This window comes from Xenopus laevis, chromosome 3S (assembly GCF_017654675.1).
Source record: "Xenopus laevis strain J_2021 chromosome 3S, Xenopus_laevis_v10.1, whole genome shotgun sequence".
NCBI classification, from domain to species: Eukaryota; Metazoa; Chordata; class Amphibia; order Anura; family Pipidae; genus Xenopus; species Xenopus laevis.
Window position 1 is genome coordinate 18,783,679 of NC_054376.1, and position 16,126 is coordinate 18,799,804.

At 42.5% G+C, this 16,126-nt stretch overlaps 1 protein-coding gene across 2 annotated transcripts in view; it reads right to left on the reverse strand.

Moving 5' to 3' along the window:
* sec24a.S (SEC24 homolog A, COPII coat complex component S homeolog) overlaps nt 1-16,126 on the reverse strand; it is a 111,071-nt gene that overhangs the window by 84,457 nt on the left and 10,488 nt on the right. Inside the window, exons 2-3 of one of the 2 annotated variants that reach the window (XM_018254967.2) lie at nt 9,856-10,416; nt 9,168-9,254 (exon numbers count right to left, since the gene is read on the reverse strand). In XM_018254967.2, the coding sequence (XP_018110456.1) occupies nt 9,168-9,254; nt 9,856-10,416 (648 nt within the window). The remainder of the gene's footprint in view (nt 1-9,167; nt 9,255-9,855; nt 10,417-16,126) is intronic. The other variant, XM_018254968.2, reaches the window with a different exon arrangement.

A 16,126-nucleotide genomic window follows, 5' to 3' on the forward strand; every position in this document is an offset into this window, starting at 1 on the left:
AAAATCCCATAGGAATGAATAGAATGAGTTTTTCTGTGGTGAGTTCTAATATCACATTTTGATAAATCTGCCCTTAAATGTGCAAACCCAAGCTGCCGCAGGGGAAATCTGAGCGCAATGGAAGCAAACCAGCCTATTAAGTTTACTTAATTTTTATATGATTTTCTAGTAGACTTAAGGTATGAAGATACAAATTATGGAAAGATCCATTATCCAGAATACCCCAGGTTCCAAGCATTCTGGATAACATGTCCCATCCCTGTATCAACATTAATTAGAATGTGCATAAATCATTTGTGCATTCTGCTTTTAGAAAATGCAACAGACTCGTGGCTCATAAGTATTGCTCAATGTCCAATTTAATATGTATTTACAATACATTCAAAAATCTTGTTCATAGTGTATGAGCCTTAGGGGTTAATATAGTCTGAAACCATATTTCCATCACACATACTCTGTTTATTCTAAACCCTTCAGAGATGCAGAAAAAGCCCTGAGGCAAAATGTGCTGCATGAAGACCTACCCTCTCTTTGGTTATATTTATACACCTATCCCTTGTGTTTAAACTGCATTTGTATTACCCAATTGTAATTTAAACTTGCATAGGAGAGAAATGCAGAAATTTCACATTTAGTGCTTCATTTATCTAAAAGAAGTGAGTATGTATTTCAGGGTCAAGGATGCCTCTCTTACACATTCTGCCTCCAAGATATATTTTACTTAAGTGCTCTTAAAAGTGCACATTCACTACAGGGTCGGACTGGGGGGCCCGGGGCCCAACGGGACTGCTGTCCAGGGGCCCCCCTCCGACCCCCGCCCCCCTACTAAAACGCGTCGGTCCAGCAACAGCGCCGCTCGGCGCGCATGCGCAAGAACGGCGTTCGGCGCGCATGCGCACCAGCGCCGTTCGGCGCGCATGCGCACCAGCGCCGTTCGGCGCGCATCGCCTGAAAAAAAAATTATTTTTGCCGATTGGAAATATCTATAAGGGTTCTGGCCCGGCGGGGGCCCACGAGGGTCGGGGCCCACCGGGTTTTTTCCCGGTATCCCGCCGGGCCAGTCCGACACTGATTCACTAAATTAGGCAAAGGTTAACTACACATATTCCAAGAGAGTTGCCTAGATCTGCACCTTACTGTATCAAGTAAACAAGTATTGTATAATGTTTGTTTTAACATTTTATGTTCTAGCAACATAGTAAGTTAGTTTGAAAAAAGACACACATCCATCAAGTTCAACCTTTAAATCTTTTTTACCTGCCTAACTGCCAGTTGATCAAGAGGAAGTAAAAAAAAAACCCCCATCTGAAGCCTCTACAATTTGCCTCAGAGGTGGAAAAATTCCTTTCTGGCAATCAGACTAGTCCCTGGATCAACTTGTACTATGAGCTATCTTCCATAACCCTGTATTCCCTCACTTGCTAAAAAAAAGCCATCCAACCCCTTCTCAAAGCTACCTAATGTATCAGCCAGTAATAATGTCCTGTTTGAGTGATGGAAACCAAAACTGTACAGCATATTCTAGATGGGGCCTTACCAGTGCTCTATAAAGTGGAAGAATGACCGCTTCCTGCCGTGAATCAATGCCCCTTTTAATACAGCTCAAGACCTTATTTGCCCTTGATGCTGCTGACAGGCATTGCTTGCTACAGCCAAGTTTATCATCTACAAGGACTCCAAGGTCCTTTTCCATAATGCATTTGCCTAGTGCAGTCCCATTAAAGGACCAGTAACATCTAAAAATGTTTTAAAAAAATTCTTAGAATACAACAAAAAAAATGTAAAATTGCAAAGCCTTTATTAAGAAATAACTTACCGAAACTCCACTTCAGAAAAGGCGACAGGACAACCATCCATAGTGCGGAGCTGCATTTCTCCTCCCTGGCTAGCTCCCATAGTCTACTGACAACAGGAAAATGTCAGACGGTGCTGGAAAGCGGACCGGCTGGATTAAGAGCTAAAATGGCCGGTGTGCGGCTCCTTCTACAGGGAGCCCATTATCTTACACTGCTCCCACAGCCTGTGCCTAACATGTGTGCCCGGAAGATCCTTGTGCAGAGCCGGCGCGCCTCGGGGGAGATCTTGCGGGGACTCAGCCTCCTGCTCACCAAGCCCTGCAGCAGCAGACGATGCTTAGCAAGAGTGACCCGGGGCGGGTGGCTGCGCAGGTGGCAGGGCTCACAGACATCATTGATTGTCTCTTCATCCCCTCTGTGCGCATTTATCAGCACAGAAAGAGTGATTCCTGTGGGTGACTGCTGCTTCCCACACTTTCGCCTCATGCTTGTTGGCCATCAATGGGATTTCTGCACCATTTGCCGGGCATCCTCCTCACACCTTCACCTCATGCTTGTTGGCTGATCTGCCGGCTGCAGCCCCTGATCTGGCGTGATAAATGATAATCTCAAGCAAATTGCGGATCGGTAATACTTGGTGTGGTGCCGGTACTCATCCTGGTCATTGTGTGGAGGGGAAGGACTTGTCTGCAATTTGAGGCGAAGGTGTGGGAAGCAGCAGTCACCCACAGGACTAACGCCTACTGCGCTGCTAGATGCGCACAGAGGCGATGAAGAGACAATCAGCGATGTCTGTGAGCCCTGCCACCTGCGCTGCCACCCGCCCCGGGGGAACTCTTGCTAAGCATCGCCTGTTGACAGGCCGGGTGAGTAGGAGGCTGAGTCCCCGCAAGATCTCCCCCGAGGCGCGCCGGCTCTGCACAAGGATGTTCCGGGCACACAGGAAAGGCACAGGCTGTGGGAGCAGGGGAGGATAATGGGCTCCCTGTAGAAGGAGCCTCACACCGGGCACTTCAGCTCTTCATCCAGAACTTCAGCTCTTCATCCAGCCGGTCTGCTTTCCAGCACCAACCAACATTTTCCTGCTGTCTGGAGACTATGGGTGCTAGCCAGGGGGGAGAAATCCAGCACCGCATTATGGATGGTCCCCCTGTCGCCTTTTCTGAAGAGGAGTGGAAGTGGAGTTTCGGTGAGTTATTTCTTAATAAAGGCTTTGCAATTTTAAATTTGTCTTGGTGGGTTTTTTTTCCGTTGTATTCTAACTAATTTTTTGAAAAAAAAAAATTTTTTGATGTTACTGGTCCTTTAGGGGTACATGTAATACACAATGAGAAAAATCTATACTGTTGCAGGTCACAAACAAGTTATCTGCAATCTACACAACCAAAGCCGCTGTTCCTAAAACCTTTTCTTGGTGCTCAGCAGCACAGGTAGAGGAGAATATAAGCAGCCGGTCACATACAGTACAGACCTTCTTGCTATAGATCATAAGCATATATACAATTTTTGAGCCCTAAATTATTGCCAGTGTTGTATTTGTGAATGACACTGGTTGTGGAGACATTATTTCTAGCATCTACTTCCGGTGGGCACAAGTTACACCCACACCCATAAATTATATTATTGTGCCCTTGTAGTGTAGCGAATAAAGGCAAAAATTATGGAAAAATATATTCACTTTACAATTCCTACATACCATCCCACACACACAAACCACAGTGGTGAGAAACATTAAATGGTGAAAGTGTTAATCTGTACGTGTGGTAGGCATTTCTAAATATATAAAATATACATTCTTACCAGTCCCCGGACAACATAGAAGTGTATTGCTATCACAGCGACCTTGTGTCACTGTGCTAGTCTGTCTTTTGCCACGGTGACCACAGTGGTTAAGGGTTCAGAGCTCAAATGGTGAAAGTTACAGTCTCCAGATATAATAACAGTGAGGAGGTAGTACAATGGGAATTACGCAGTCCTAAGGGAATGAACCAAGGTGAACTTCTAAGGAGGGGACCTGGAGATTTAACATGTCAGGCAGTGTATGGCTGAAATTTAACAAATCAGCAGTCACATAACTTTGAAGGAGAAGGTACTGTAGGGGATCTATATAGAAGCCATCCAAATAAAAGCAGATGTTTTCTAGGTGAATCAAGACAATTTGTTTTATTGCAACCTGCCTTTGCACTGCAAAGCAATTACCTCCCCTATAGTTGTGGGTTAGGTACTCATAGTACAGTATTACCTCCACTTTCTCATAGTGAGAACCAGTAAACCCCCGATTCTCTAAAGAATCGTCACCGCTTAGTCGGTGGTGGCCAGCAGCGTGAGAGCGCTGTGATTGGCCGGCTGCCTGCGCGCAACTTCTGCCTCCCCGACATGCTGGACATATATAGCGGCGTAGCTGACGGGGTTAATGAATGTTACCATGTATATGGTGCAGAATTCCTAGCATAGAGTCATTCCTGTCCTTGCTTAGGAACACTGATTCAGAACTTATTTTGGTTCTCTTACACAACACTGTAAATTCATATTCAGATGTAGACTTTGTTTTTTGGTAACCTAGGACCATCTGTGGCCCTGCAAGAGACTTTGTAGCAAATGATTTCCTGTCCAAAACCATAGTGGCGATATGACTTCTTATGCGACATGCTTTTATTCAATTTACGTGGAATAGTGACAATTCTGGCCGGCCATCTGCTCGGAAATGTTGGACCGACAACGCTGGTCTAGTTGGAGATGACAGGAAGCGTGTTACCAAACGAACATAATTCTTTTGAAATGGGGGATATTTCTGTGACACAGGTCCCCAACCTTTTCCTGCCCACCTCCCAACCCACACCCTATGATTCCGCAATCGTCCCCCATCTTTATATGCAGGAGCTGACCTAATGATGTCAACATAAGGGGCAGGGCGGCATCATGACGTTACCAAAGGGTAGGGGCCTTGCCTGATTTCTGCCCAACCACCCACCGAACGCAGATGTGTGGCTTGGTTTTTTCCACCCGGATCTCGCCCGGCCTGCAGGTAAGGCTGGGTCTCGCAGGTTTTGGCCCGAGCAGCGCAGCATTAGTGTGCATTGTTAAATGTTCCTTGATATACGTGCACACAGCGATTTATATGTCGAATTGTATAATTTGCTTTGTTAAAACATTGCGTTGACACCCGTCCTTAGTGTTCCACCATTATAGCAAGGGATCTCTGCTGCCTTCGGCATCCCACAGCTCCTAATTCCACACAAATGAGAATGACACTGTGGTACTGTCTGTCATGCGTTTCTAGTCGGTGTGTGATTAGTGAATGTGCGGCCCATTTTTATTAAAGTGGTGTCTAAACTCAGTGATAGCAGCTCACCTAAACCCCCGATTCTCTAAAGAATCGTCACCGCTTAGTGGGTGGTGGCCAGCAGCGTGAGAGCGCTGTGATTGGCCGGCAGCCTGCGAGCAACTTCTGCCTCCCCGACACGCCACGCCAGACATATATACCGGCGTGGCTTAGTATGATAGATTTTCTTGTCACAAAATCCAAATAAATATGGATTCAAAATGTCTAAAACCTGCTTGGCAGTAGATGTTCCCTGTTAGGAGGAATTGTGTGACAGTGAAAGGGTTAAACAAGGAAAGTCTGGGGAAGGAGGGGGAGTGGCTGGGAGGATGGCTAAGTTTATTTCATGCTGGGGCTCAGCTTCTGCAGCTTTTCTCTGTACTTTCTTTAGAAATGCTAAAGGGCAGAGCTGCAGAAGGGAGATTGGTCAGTTCTATTAACTTTGTCAGGGCTCAAATTTTAATTAGAAGTTCTAACACTTATGGCAGTGTCTGTAGCACCCGCATAGAGACGATCAGTGACCTTGTAATTCAGTCTAACTGGTCTGGCTCGCAGACCCACAGAGCAACTGTTCAGTAACTGAGCCTCAGTCTGTCACTCAACCTCTCACGTGACCGCCCAGACCCCCTTCTCCTGCACATGAACCCAGTGCACGCTCCGTCCGTTTTGTTGTATAGGGTTTCAGAGGAGCCGTTCATTGGCTCTGGGTTGGCACATGACTGAGTGATAACCAATCAAAGCGGCCATGGGCGGGAGCATGTCACTGCCTCAGCCAATCCAAGAAATCCTGGGCAGGAATGGGCTACTCTTATTGCTGCTGCCTTTGCTACCGGTGGGGGAGTGGGCTTTGGATTCTGAGTGGAAGTGCTGTGGCTCTGTGTGACGCACTGTGGGCTTCATTCTCCTTTTCCACCACCCACGTCTGTGGGTTTCCCCTCGGAGGGAGGGACGCGCTAGAGCCATGTGAGAGTGGCTGCAGGTACACACAACCCCTCACTTCTCACTCTCTGCCCCCCTTTGCTTCTCTCTGTTTCTGTGTCGGAGTGTCTCCCCGTGTGTCCTGTCCCGCCGGGCGGTGCTGCCGGTTGGTGGATGTTCTCATCTTGTTGTGACAGGAGAATGTGTCAGCGCTTAGTGGGTGGTGGACAGCAAGCGCTGTGATTGGCCGGCTGCGATGGCGGCCCGCCCACTGCCTCCCCGACACGCCGGGCATAGAAACGGCTTTCGATTAGTATATAGGATAACCAGCGTAAACAACAAACACCACTACTGTAGTGTAAGTGCCACACAGTAAGCAACCTATTAAAGGGGTGGTTCACCTTTAAAGTAACTTTTAGTATGTTATAGAACAACCAATTCTAAGCAACTTTTCAATTGGTTTTAATTATTTATTTTTTATAGTTTTATAGTTAGTCTTTTTTCTTCTGATTCTTTGCAGCTTTCAAATGGGCATCGCTGTCCCCTTCTAAAAAAACAAATGCTCTGTAAGGCTATAAATGTATTGTTATTGATACTTTTTATTGTTGACCCTTCTATTCATACTCTCTCCTATTCATATTCCAGTCTCTTATTCAAATGAATGCATGGTTGATAGGGCAATTTGGGCCCTAGTTACCAGATTGCTTAAAATGCAAATTGAAGAGCTGCTGAATAAAAAGCTAAATAACTCAAAAACCTTCAATAGTGAAAAATTAAAGCAAATTATCTCAGAATATCACTCTGTACATCATGCTAAGTTATCTCAAAGGTGAACAACTCCTTTAATGGGGCATTTGATTAGATGGTTTGTTGAGTTAAGGTTAAATAATAAACGGATACAAAATCCTAGGGAAATATAGTGGCAACAAACAGAAAGGAAATGGATATCTTCCTATAGGGCTACACATTATAGCAATATCACCCTGAACAAAAGGGGGTCAAAGGACCGTTCTGCCATAGGAAACACAAATAAGATATGGCCCCTGTCCTACTGTCTGCCTGTTACAGTTGCCAATTAACTGTAGTTGATGAGAGAATGACAAACAGGCAGCAATCCGATGGGATTGCTAGAGGCCCAAACACAGACTGATATCTGGCAACTTAAACAAGGATATGCCATGGCAATTTTTGAGAGCTTCATAATACAAAGAGATCAGTTAACTTAACTCACCGTCATGCTTAGGTGGTGCACTTTGCAAAGGTGGAGGAGGTGCAGTGGACCCTGTTTTTGAAGGAGATGAGGTTGCTGGATCTCCCAGGGATGGCCATCCAGGCTGACTTATTGGTGGAGGACCTAAAAAGCAGGGGTGTCCAGGACGTTGATCGCAGTCTACCAATAGATCCCGGCAATGTTCCTGGTAGACCGCGATCTGCCAGTAGTGCTAATGGCGTTTTGTGGGACGTGACGTCTCGCGAGTCCCCTCTGTCCTGCATTAGTCCCACTGGCTTTGTCACCAAGACTGTAGCAGCCAATGGAAAAGAAAGATGGCCGAGGAGTGGGCGGGGTCTCAAAAAACTACTACTACTTGACACATACAGACCACGTGAGCTGCGAGGTATCAGCGCAGTGACAGATTGGAAGTGAAATCTTGCGAAAAGAGTAGAATCTATAGTACGAGTAGAATACACTCGTACTATAGCTTTGTGCTGGGTCTCTGCAGCGGTCGAGATGGATCGGTAGGCTATTGAGGATGTAGTTTGAGTTATTTAGCTTTTTATTCAGCAGCTCTCCAGTTTGCAATTTCAGCAGTGTGGGTGTTCGGGTCCAAATTACCCTATTAACTATGCATTGATTGGAATTAGAGACTGGAATATGAATAGGAGAGGCCTGAATAGAAATATGAGTAATACAAAATAGCTGGAAAGAGTCAGAAGAAGGCAAATAATTCAAAAACATAAATAATGACCAATTGAAAAGTTTCTTAGTATTAGCCATTCTATAACATAATAAAAGTTAACTTAAAGTTAACACTTTCGGGCGCATGCGCAGTTGGAGGAATCTTCCGTTGCGGAGATACTGCGCATGCGCCGAAAGTCACGAAATTTGCGGAAGAAAAATCTGAAATTTCGTGACTTTCAGCGCATGCGCAGTAGCTCCGCAACAGAAGATTCCTCCAACTGCGCATGCGCCCGAAAATGCAGATCACTACTGGAAGAAGACTGAAGGAGACAAGATGGCTGCTGTGAACTCTGCTGGACAGGACCTGCAAGGAGGGGTAAGTAGAAAGTTAGGAGCATTTGCCCAGGGTGCCAGGTAGGCCAGGGGGGAGGGGGGTGCAAATTAGGGTGTTGAATTCTCCTTTAAGTTAACTTTTATTTTGTTATAGAATGGCTAATACTAAGAAACTTTTCAATTGGTCATTTTTTATGTTTTAGTTTTTGAATTATGTACCTTCTTCTGACTCTTTCCAGCTATTTTGTATTACTCATATTTCTATTCAGGCCTCTCCTATTCATATTCCAGTCTCTAATTCCAATCAATGCATAGTTGCTAGAGTAATTTGGGCCCGAACACCCAAACTGCTGAAATTGCAAACTGGAGAGCTGCTGAATAAAAAGCTAAATAACTCAAAAACCACAAATAATAATAAATTAAAATCAATTGCAAATTGTCTCAAAATATCATTCTTTTCATCATAGTAAACGTTAACTCAAAGGTGAACAACCCCTTTAAATTGGACTTAAAATAGCATTTAATGGGATATGACAAGACCTTATTTCAGAACTTTCTACATAACATGTTTAACAAGAACATATCCCCTATCTTCAAAAAGAACAGGCTATGCAAGGAATAAGCAAGCACTCTTTAATACTTAAAATATGGAGCCTTTATATTTTAATAGGTTAAGCAGACAGAACATTGGGACAGATTTACTAAAGGGTGAAGTGGCCGTCACTAGCGAAAATCCACCAGAAATCTCTTTTGCTGGGACATTGGCAATTTACTAACAGACATTGACTACAATTCGCTAGCGAAAGAGACCGTCGCTAGCGCAGTTTCACACCCTATTGCCAGGTGCATTTTCACTCAGGCAAACGATTGTTACTCCGCGAATTTTACAGAACGTTACCTCTTTCGCCAGTTTCCTTCACCAACTTAGACCAGGCGAACTGATAAGATGAAGCATCCTCTTCAATCTCCAGTGACATTTTATCCTCTGTACGACGCCGGAAAGTCATAAAAGTTGTATAAAAAAAAAAAAAAACGCTGGTATTTTTACATTTTTTTAATGAGGGGCATGCCACATTTGTTTTAGGGTCGGCTCATGACTAGGGCATTACAGGATCTCTTTTGTCTTTATTTTGCTTCCTTGGACATTTGTAATAATAAGTGGCCACTTTAAGCATTTGCACCAACATCTCTAATAAAGACATCTATATGACCAATATGTAACCACCCTATTCAAATTGACCTAAGCATAAGAGTATGAATTAAACGCTAGCAAAAGATTGCGATGAAATGGTTACACTGACGAATTACCGCTAATAAAACTTTGCCAGTGTTCAGCTGCTGAGAAGCAACTTTGCATTTTAGTGAATTAGCATACTAATAATGAATTTGTTCCTGGCAAACTGGCACAAAATATGGCGGATAGTTCACTGGCGAAAATTCGCCCTTTAGTATATTTGTCACATCGCTGCAAAATATATTGGCGCTATATAAATACATGTTAATAATTTGTCCCATTTTGTCTACTGTCAGCCATTAGTAAATATTGAGCAATATTTGACATGGAGGCAAATGTAAGATTACCGTACCTTGACTCATAAAGCTGTTCTGAAGAGGAGGACCTCCGAAAGGAGTCACATATTGACGTGTAGTTGGTTGATTTGCATTTGATTGTAACGATGGCTGTCCTGATATAGATCCTGCTGAGGAGTAAATGTGATTTGCAAAAGGCTGGGGTTTTGAAAAATACTGCCAATTTGACTGCAGATGAACATTTCCTTGAGAAGCATTACTGTCAGCAGGTGCTGGTTCTCCAGCAGTGTTCTGAGGTGGAGATGGCATCCTTGGTCTGGCGCCTGTATGTTGTGAAGACGCCACTTGCGTATGTCCCATGGGTGGCCTATTAAAGGTTTGCCCAGAAACAGGATAATTTGATAATTGAGGAAAATTTTGAGGACCACTTAACCGATGAACAGTCTGAAGACCATCCAACTGTGGTACAGTCTGAGGAACACTAGAGTTTTGCTGTCCATGGCCAGGATGCTGAGTAGCCTTTGCTGGGATTTGCGGAGGATAAGAGCCTGGGAGAACAGAATTATATCCTTGGCTTGCCAATGCTGGAGAATACATCAATGAACCCTGAACTGGACCTTAAATTGAAAAGTGAAACAATCAATATTCATTAAACACTGTGGATTAAACAGAACTTATATAGAACCCATAATTTGTGGATATTTACAATTTAACTCAGAAGGAGCTTGACACATAATAATACTTTAACAGCGATGAGGTATTTTGGCAAGGAAGTCATTGACACAATAAGAGGCAGATTTATTAAACCATTGATAAATACACTTTGAAAAATCCCAGGAATGAACAGAAATTGTGACTGGCGTCCTAAAGGGTCAAAATAAAGTATCAGTATTGAACACTGAGGTGAAAGTGGAGATCAATTATCCAATTGTGGTCTCAGGACATACCTATTGCACTCCCACTACATTTTTCTATCCCCAATTTAATGTTTTCCTAGAATTTATGCTGTTTTGACGCGGTACCCTGGAAAGCATAAAATTGGGGTTCTACTGTATCCTTAAAACTATGTATATAGGAAAGTTACATGGAATTAAATAAAGAAAAAATTGATTTTCTTTCACAGAGGAAAAAAAGTTTTTTGGGGAAGATCGATTTAAAGGTGTGCTTCACCTTTAAGTTAACTTTTAGCAAGCTATAGAGTGGCTACTTCTAAGCAACTTTTCAATTGGCCTTCATGTTTTCATTTTTATGGCTTTGTTTTTTCATACTTAAAGAAGTTAAAACATTTTTTGCAAAAATGTTATTGAACAGAAACCAGCACAATAAATGTGACACACGACTTCAAGCACTGGCTGTGTTCCTAAGGAATGGATGTGAAACTAGAAGTTTTGTCACGTCAGCTAGAGCACATGTACATTGAGGCCAAAGAATTGGCTGTTTAAAGGAGAACTAAACCCTAAAACCACATTTAGGTATTTCATATACTGAACTTACTGCACCAGCCTAAAGTTTCAGAATGTCTGTAATGAGCTAGGCCTTCAACATTGCACACAGGGGTCACAATCTTGGATTTTTTGTTAGGCGTGCCAGTGACTTGAACATGCTCAGGGGATGTCATAATTCAAGTAGAAAAATAAAGGTCACTTGTCATAGAAGCAGACGCTACAAGGCTGATTATTAAATTACGCAGCAGATTGCACTGGTCTCTAAGCTGCCATGTAATGAGAATTTGCCATACAATGTGACTTTTATGGTCTGTATATACTGTACACAAAATATTGAGAGTTGGCCCCCCAAGCTCAGGTAGCTGACAGCAGCACAGAAATGTACAAAAAGATGATAAGGGGGTTCCTGGGGCACCTTCAGAGGCACAGATCTTCACTACTAAAGGGTTGTGGTTGCCTTGGACGGGTACAGAAGCCCAAACCTTAATGTACAACAGTTCTGTCCTACTTCTTTTTTAAGTTTTAATTCTGCTATAAGAAATGAAGCAGTAGTATTGTTGTGCCCTAAATTTCTGAGATTTACTTCATCAGCCAATATTAGTGCGGTTTAATGATCTCTCCTGCTTACCTGGATACCCCTTTGCACAGAGAAGTTTAAGCCATTTAAAGCACCCATGTGCAAATTTAACCTCATGGTAGTTTTAGTTTGACAGGCCATAGCAAAAATGTGATTTTTAAACTTCACAACCCATGTGTCATCAAATTCAGATAGTAATTGGGAAACATGTAAAAGCTTTACACATTCCCTGATTGACGTCAATGGGAGGAAGAGTTAAGTGGACCTTGACATGTTGACAGAGTAATGTAAACAAGAAAATATGCCACAGACACTTAAGATGGCCATAGATGCAAAGATCCGATTGTAGGAATCATCGTACGATCGTACTTTCCCATGTCCCGACCTGCCACTAACCATTCCGATCAAATAAAGTACAAAAGAACAAATCAGCCGATGTTCTGCCCCAGATAGCAATCGTATGAAAGTTATGTCTGACCAAAGCTAGTGACAGTCTCCCTCTGAAAATCGTATGATCGGCAATACATCCAGAGATATTACCCACAGCCGACAGAAATCTTTTAACTTGTCCGATCAGCCAAACGACCGATCTCCGCCGGACGAAAAATGCCCTTGAATCCTCGATTCGTACGATCAGATCTTCGCATCTATGGCCAGCTTTAGCCCTCCAAGTGATTTTTAAATCCCCTCAGTCTATCCTTAGGATCCACATGATCCTCCATTTGTACACAGGGTATATACGATAGGGAGCACACAATAGGAAAAGTAGTTAAGGCATTTTTTTCGCATGATCCGATTAAGGTGGCCATACACGGGCCGATAAAAGCTGCCGACAGACCGTGTCGGCAGCTTATTGGCCTGTGTATGGGGCCCCACGACGGGCTTCACCGATCGAGATCTGGCCGAAAGTCGGCCAGATATCGATCGGATGGGACAGAAAATCCCGTCGGATCGCGGCCGCATCTATTCGTTGATGCGGCCCCGCGATCTGACCGCCCGTTTGGGCATCGTTAGGATCCGATCGTTGGGCCCTAGGGCCCATGACCGGATCAGCCGATATTGCCCACCTCAAGGTGGGCATATCGGAGGGAGATCCGCTCGTTTGGCGACATCGCCAAACTAGCGGATCTCTCCATGTATGGGCACCTGCATTGATCCGTTTAGAAGGCTCAGATTGAATGGTGTGGTACCAGTTGAGAGACGCATGTGCAAAGGAGAGGCATCAGTTTGAGATCTGTGCACTGCAGGGCCCTAACCAACTGGAAATCAGATGTAAATGCACCAAAACAGGATGCAACATCGCATCTTGTTTATACAGTAGTTTGAATAAAGGTAAGACAAAAATGCTTTCCCATACAATCACACTGTGATAAACAGTAGTAGAATACATGGAATATAAGGTCGCCAATAAAATACAAAACATCAGAATACTAACTGGATTTATGAACTTGCTAATATAAAAATTTTTTTTTTTTTTTTTTATAAAAAAAGGACAACTCTGGACAAGTATCCTCAACTGAATCACACAATGCGAAATGTATCTCAAAGCTTGTACGTGGCAGTCCTAGATTCATATGTTACGCACTGATTGCTATAGGAAACTTGCCAGGATTGGTCACAGAGGTTACCATAGTGACTTACAAACAAACTGCACCACAGTCAAACCTGATTAAAAACAGCAATCTGCAATGTCATTTAAAGGGGTGGTTTAGCTTTTTGTTAACTTTTGGTATGTTATAGAATGGTCAATGCTAAACAGCTTTCCAATTGGTCTGCATTGTTTTGTTTTATAGTTTTTTAATTATTTGCCTTCTTCTTCTGACTCTTTCCAGTTTTCAAAATATTCATATTCTAGTATCTTATCAAAATCAATGCATGGTTGCTACTAGGGTAAATTGTACCCTAGCAACCAGATTGTTGAAACTGCAAACTGAAGAGCTGCTGAATAAAAAGCTCAAAAACCACAAACAATAAAAAATGAAAACCAATTGCAAAATGTCTCAGAACATCACTCTCTACATCATACTAAAAGTTAAATCAAAGGTGAACAACCTCTTCAAAAGAAATGGGCATGTGTGCATTTTTTGGACAGACATAATAGCAAAGGCTATTGTGATACTAAGCTCTACAGTTAGTATAGGTATGGGTATATAGAATTTAATTAAAAGTAGGGAGGGGTGTGTGTGTATGGATGCTGGGTTTTAATTTGGAGGGGTTGAACTTGATGGACTTTGTCTTTTTTCAACCCAATTTAACTATGTAACTATGTAGTATATGTGCTAAAAATGTAATTTGCATGTACATTTATGGTACTTTATTACTAAAGAGGTAGTATTCTGCTAGTTTCAACATTTATTCAGTGAATAAAATGAATTCAGTGTTGAATCTTGTACTGAACAACCACAGTTTTGCCTATTGCTTTAAATTAGACAGAGATATGTTCTTGCGATTCCTTGCACTTAAAGGGGTGGTTCATCTTTAAGTTAACTTTTAGTATGCTTGGAATGGCTAATTACTAGGTAAATTGGCCTTAATTTTATTTAATAGATTTTTAATTATTTGCCTTCTTCGGACACTTTTCAACCCTAAAATTGGGGTCACTGACTCCATCTAAAAAAACAAATGCTCTGTAAGGCTACAAAGGTATTCTTATTGTTACTTATGTTTTTTTTTATTTTATTATTATATCCCAGTCTTTTGTTCATATCAACGCATGGTTGCTAGGGTAATTTTAACCCTAGCACCCAAACTGCTGAAAATGCAAAATGGAGATCTGATGAATAAAAAGCTAAATAACTCAAAAAAACCATATATAATTTTAAAAAACTGCAATCTATCAGAAATCAAAATATCATTCTTTATGCCATACTAAAAGTAACTTTAAAGTTGAACAACCCCTTAAACAGGGCCAAATCTGAAATTAAAGTAAAATCAATTCTACTTCCTGTACATATGAGGACAAAGCAAATCAGTCTAATGATCTCTGTAAATAAGCTCTTTTTTTAACAGCCTAAAAGGCTGCAGATTGGGTAAGGGAGAGCTTGTCAGTTGACTGCTGAATTGTTTTTTATTTTGTTCTTAGTGACAGGAAGTAGAATGAGACTTTAGCTTTCAGATTTTGCTCTTAAATCAATGCACACTTTTTATTTAATTTAAAATTTTTATTGACCTACATTTCCAAATAAAGAAAACCGGTACAGCATTGATGCAAAAGAGTAAGCAAGTGATAGTATCAGCTGTTTCATAACAGAATATAACTGTTCAATTAGCTCAATCAGCACATATGTACCATAGCATGAAGATAAGCATTGCAATAACGAGAAAATGAATCCTCATGGAAATGAAAGGAATTTAGTAGAAAGGTAAACAGAGAAAAAGAAAAAGGAAAGTAGAAAGATAGACAGGTCTGACTAGATATGGAAAGGTAGGATAGTCAGATCAGTGCACAATACCTCGAAGTTGCAAAGTCTCCAGGTGTTGAGCCCACGGATACCACTCCAGTTCCCCCTCATAACCTCTATCCTGAAGTCTGTTCCGTATGGATTCCATCACCCTAATCCAATTCACCTTTGATATCAGAATTTGTAGGCTCGGAAGTGTAGGTTTCTTCCAATTTGCCGCCAATAATGATCTTGCTGCTGTCAGGATATGAGTAGCTAATGTACGTGTTTGTTTCAAGCGTATGGCCCTAATCTTCATTCCCAAGAGAAAAGTGTGTGGGGAGGGCTGTATAACGCAATGTAGAACATCGGAAAGCAAGGTTGCCACCATCTTCCAAAACACCTGAGCTACTGTACAGGTCCACCAGGTGTGCAGGAAGGAGCCCCTCTCCCCACAGCCCCTAAAGCATTGCGAGTGATCCGGGTTACCGCTTAGTGTAGCAATACGCGTTGGGGTATAGTACCAGCGAAATATTATTTTATAAGCTCTCTCACTAGAGGCTGCACATATTGAAGTGCGTTTGGCTGTGTCCCAGATTTCCGACCAGGACTTTTCAGAAATCGCAAGGTCTAAATCCTGTTCCCACTTCTGCATATAAGGCTGACGCGTGACTGTGTTGTCAGTCGCGAGGCTCACATACAGAAGTGAGATAAGGTGTGTTGGGTATGTGTGGCTGCGACACAGCTTCTCAAAATATGTAAGGGTGGAAGACGTTTGGGACTTACAAGCAGTGATCACGTAGTGCCGAATCTGCAAATAGCGATAGAATTGCGCATGGGGAATACTATATTCTTCCCTAAGTTGTTGAAAAGATTTAACAGTCCCACCAGTGACGAAGTCTAATAGGGTTGTCAAATTCGCAGA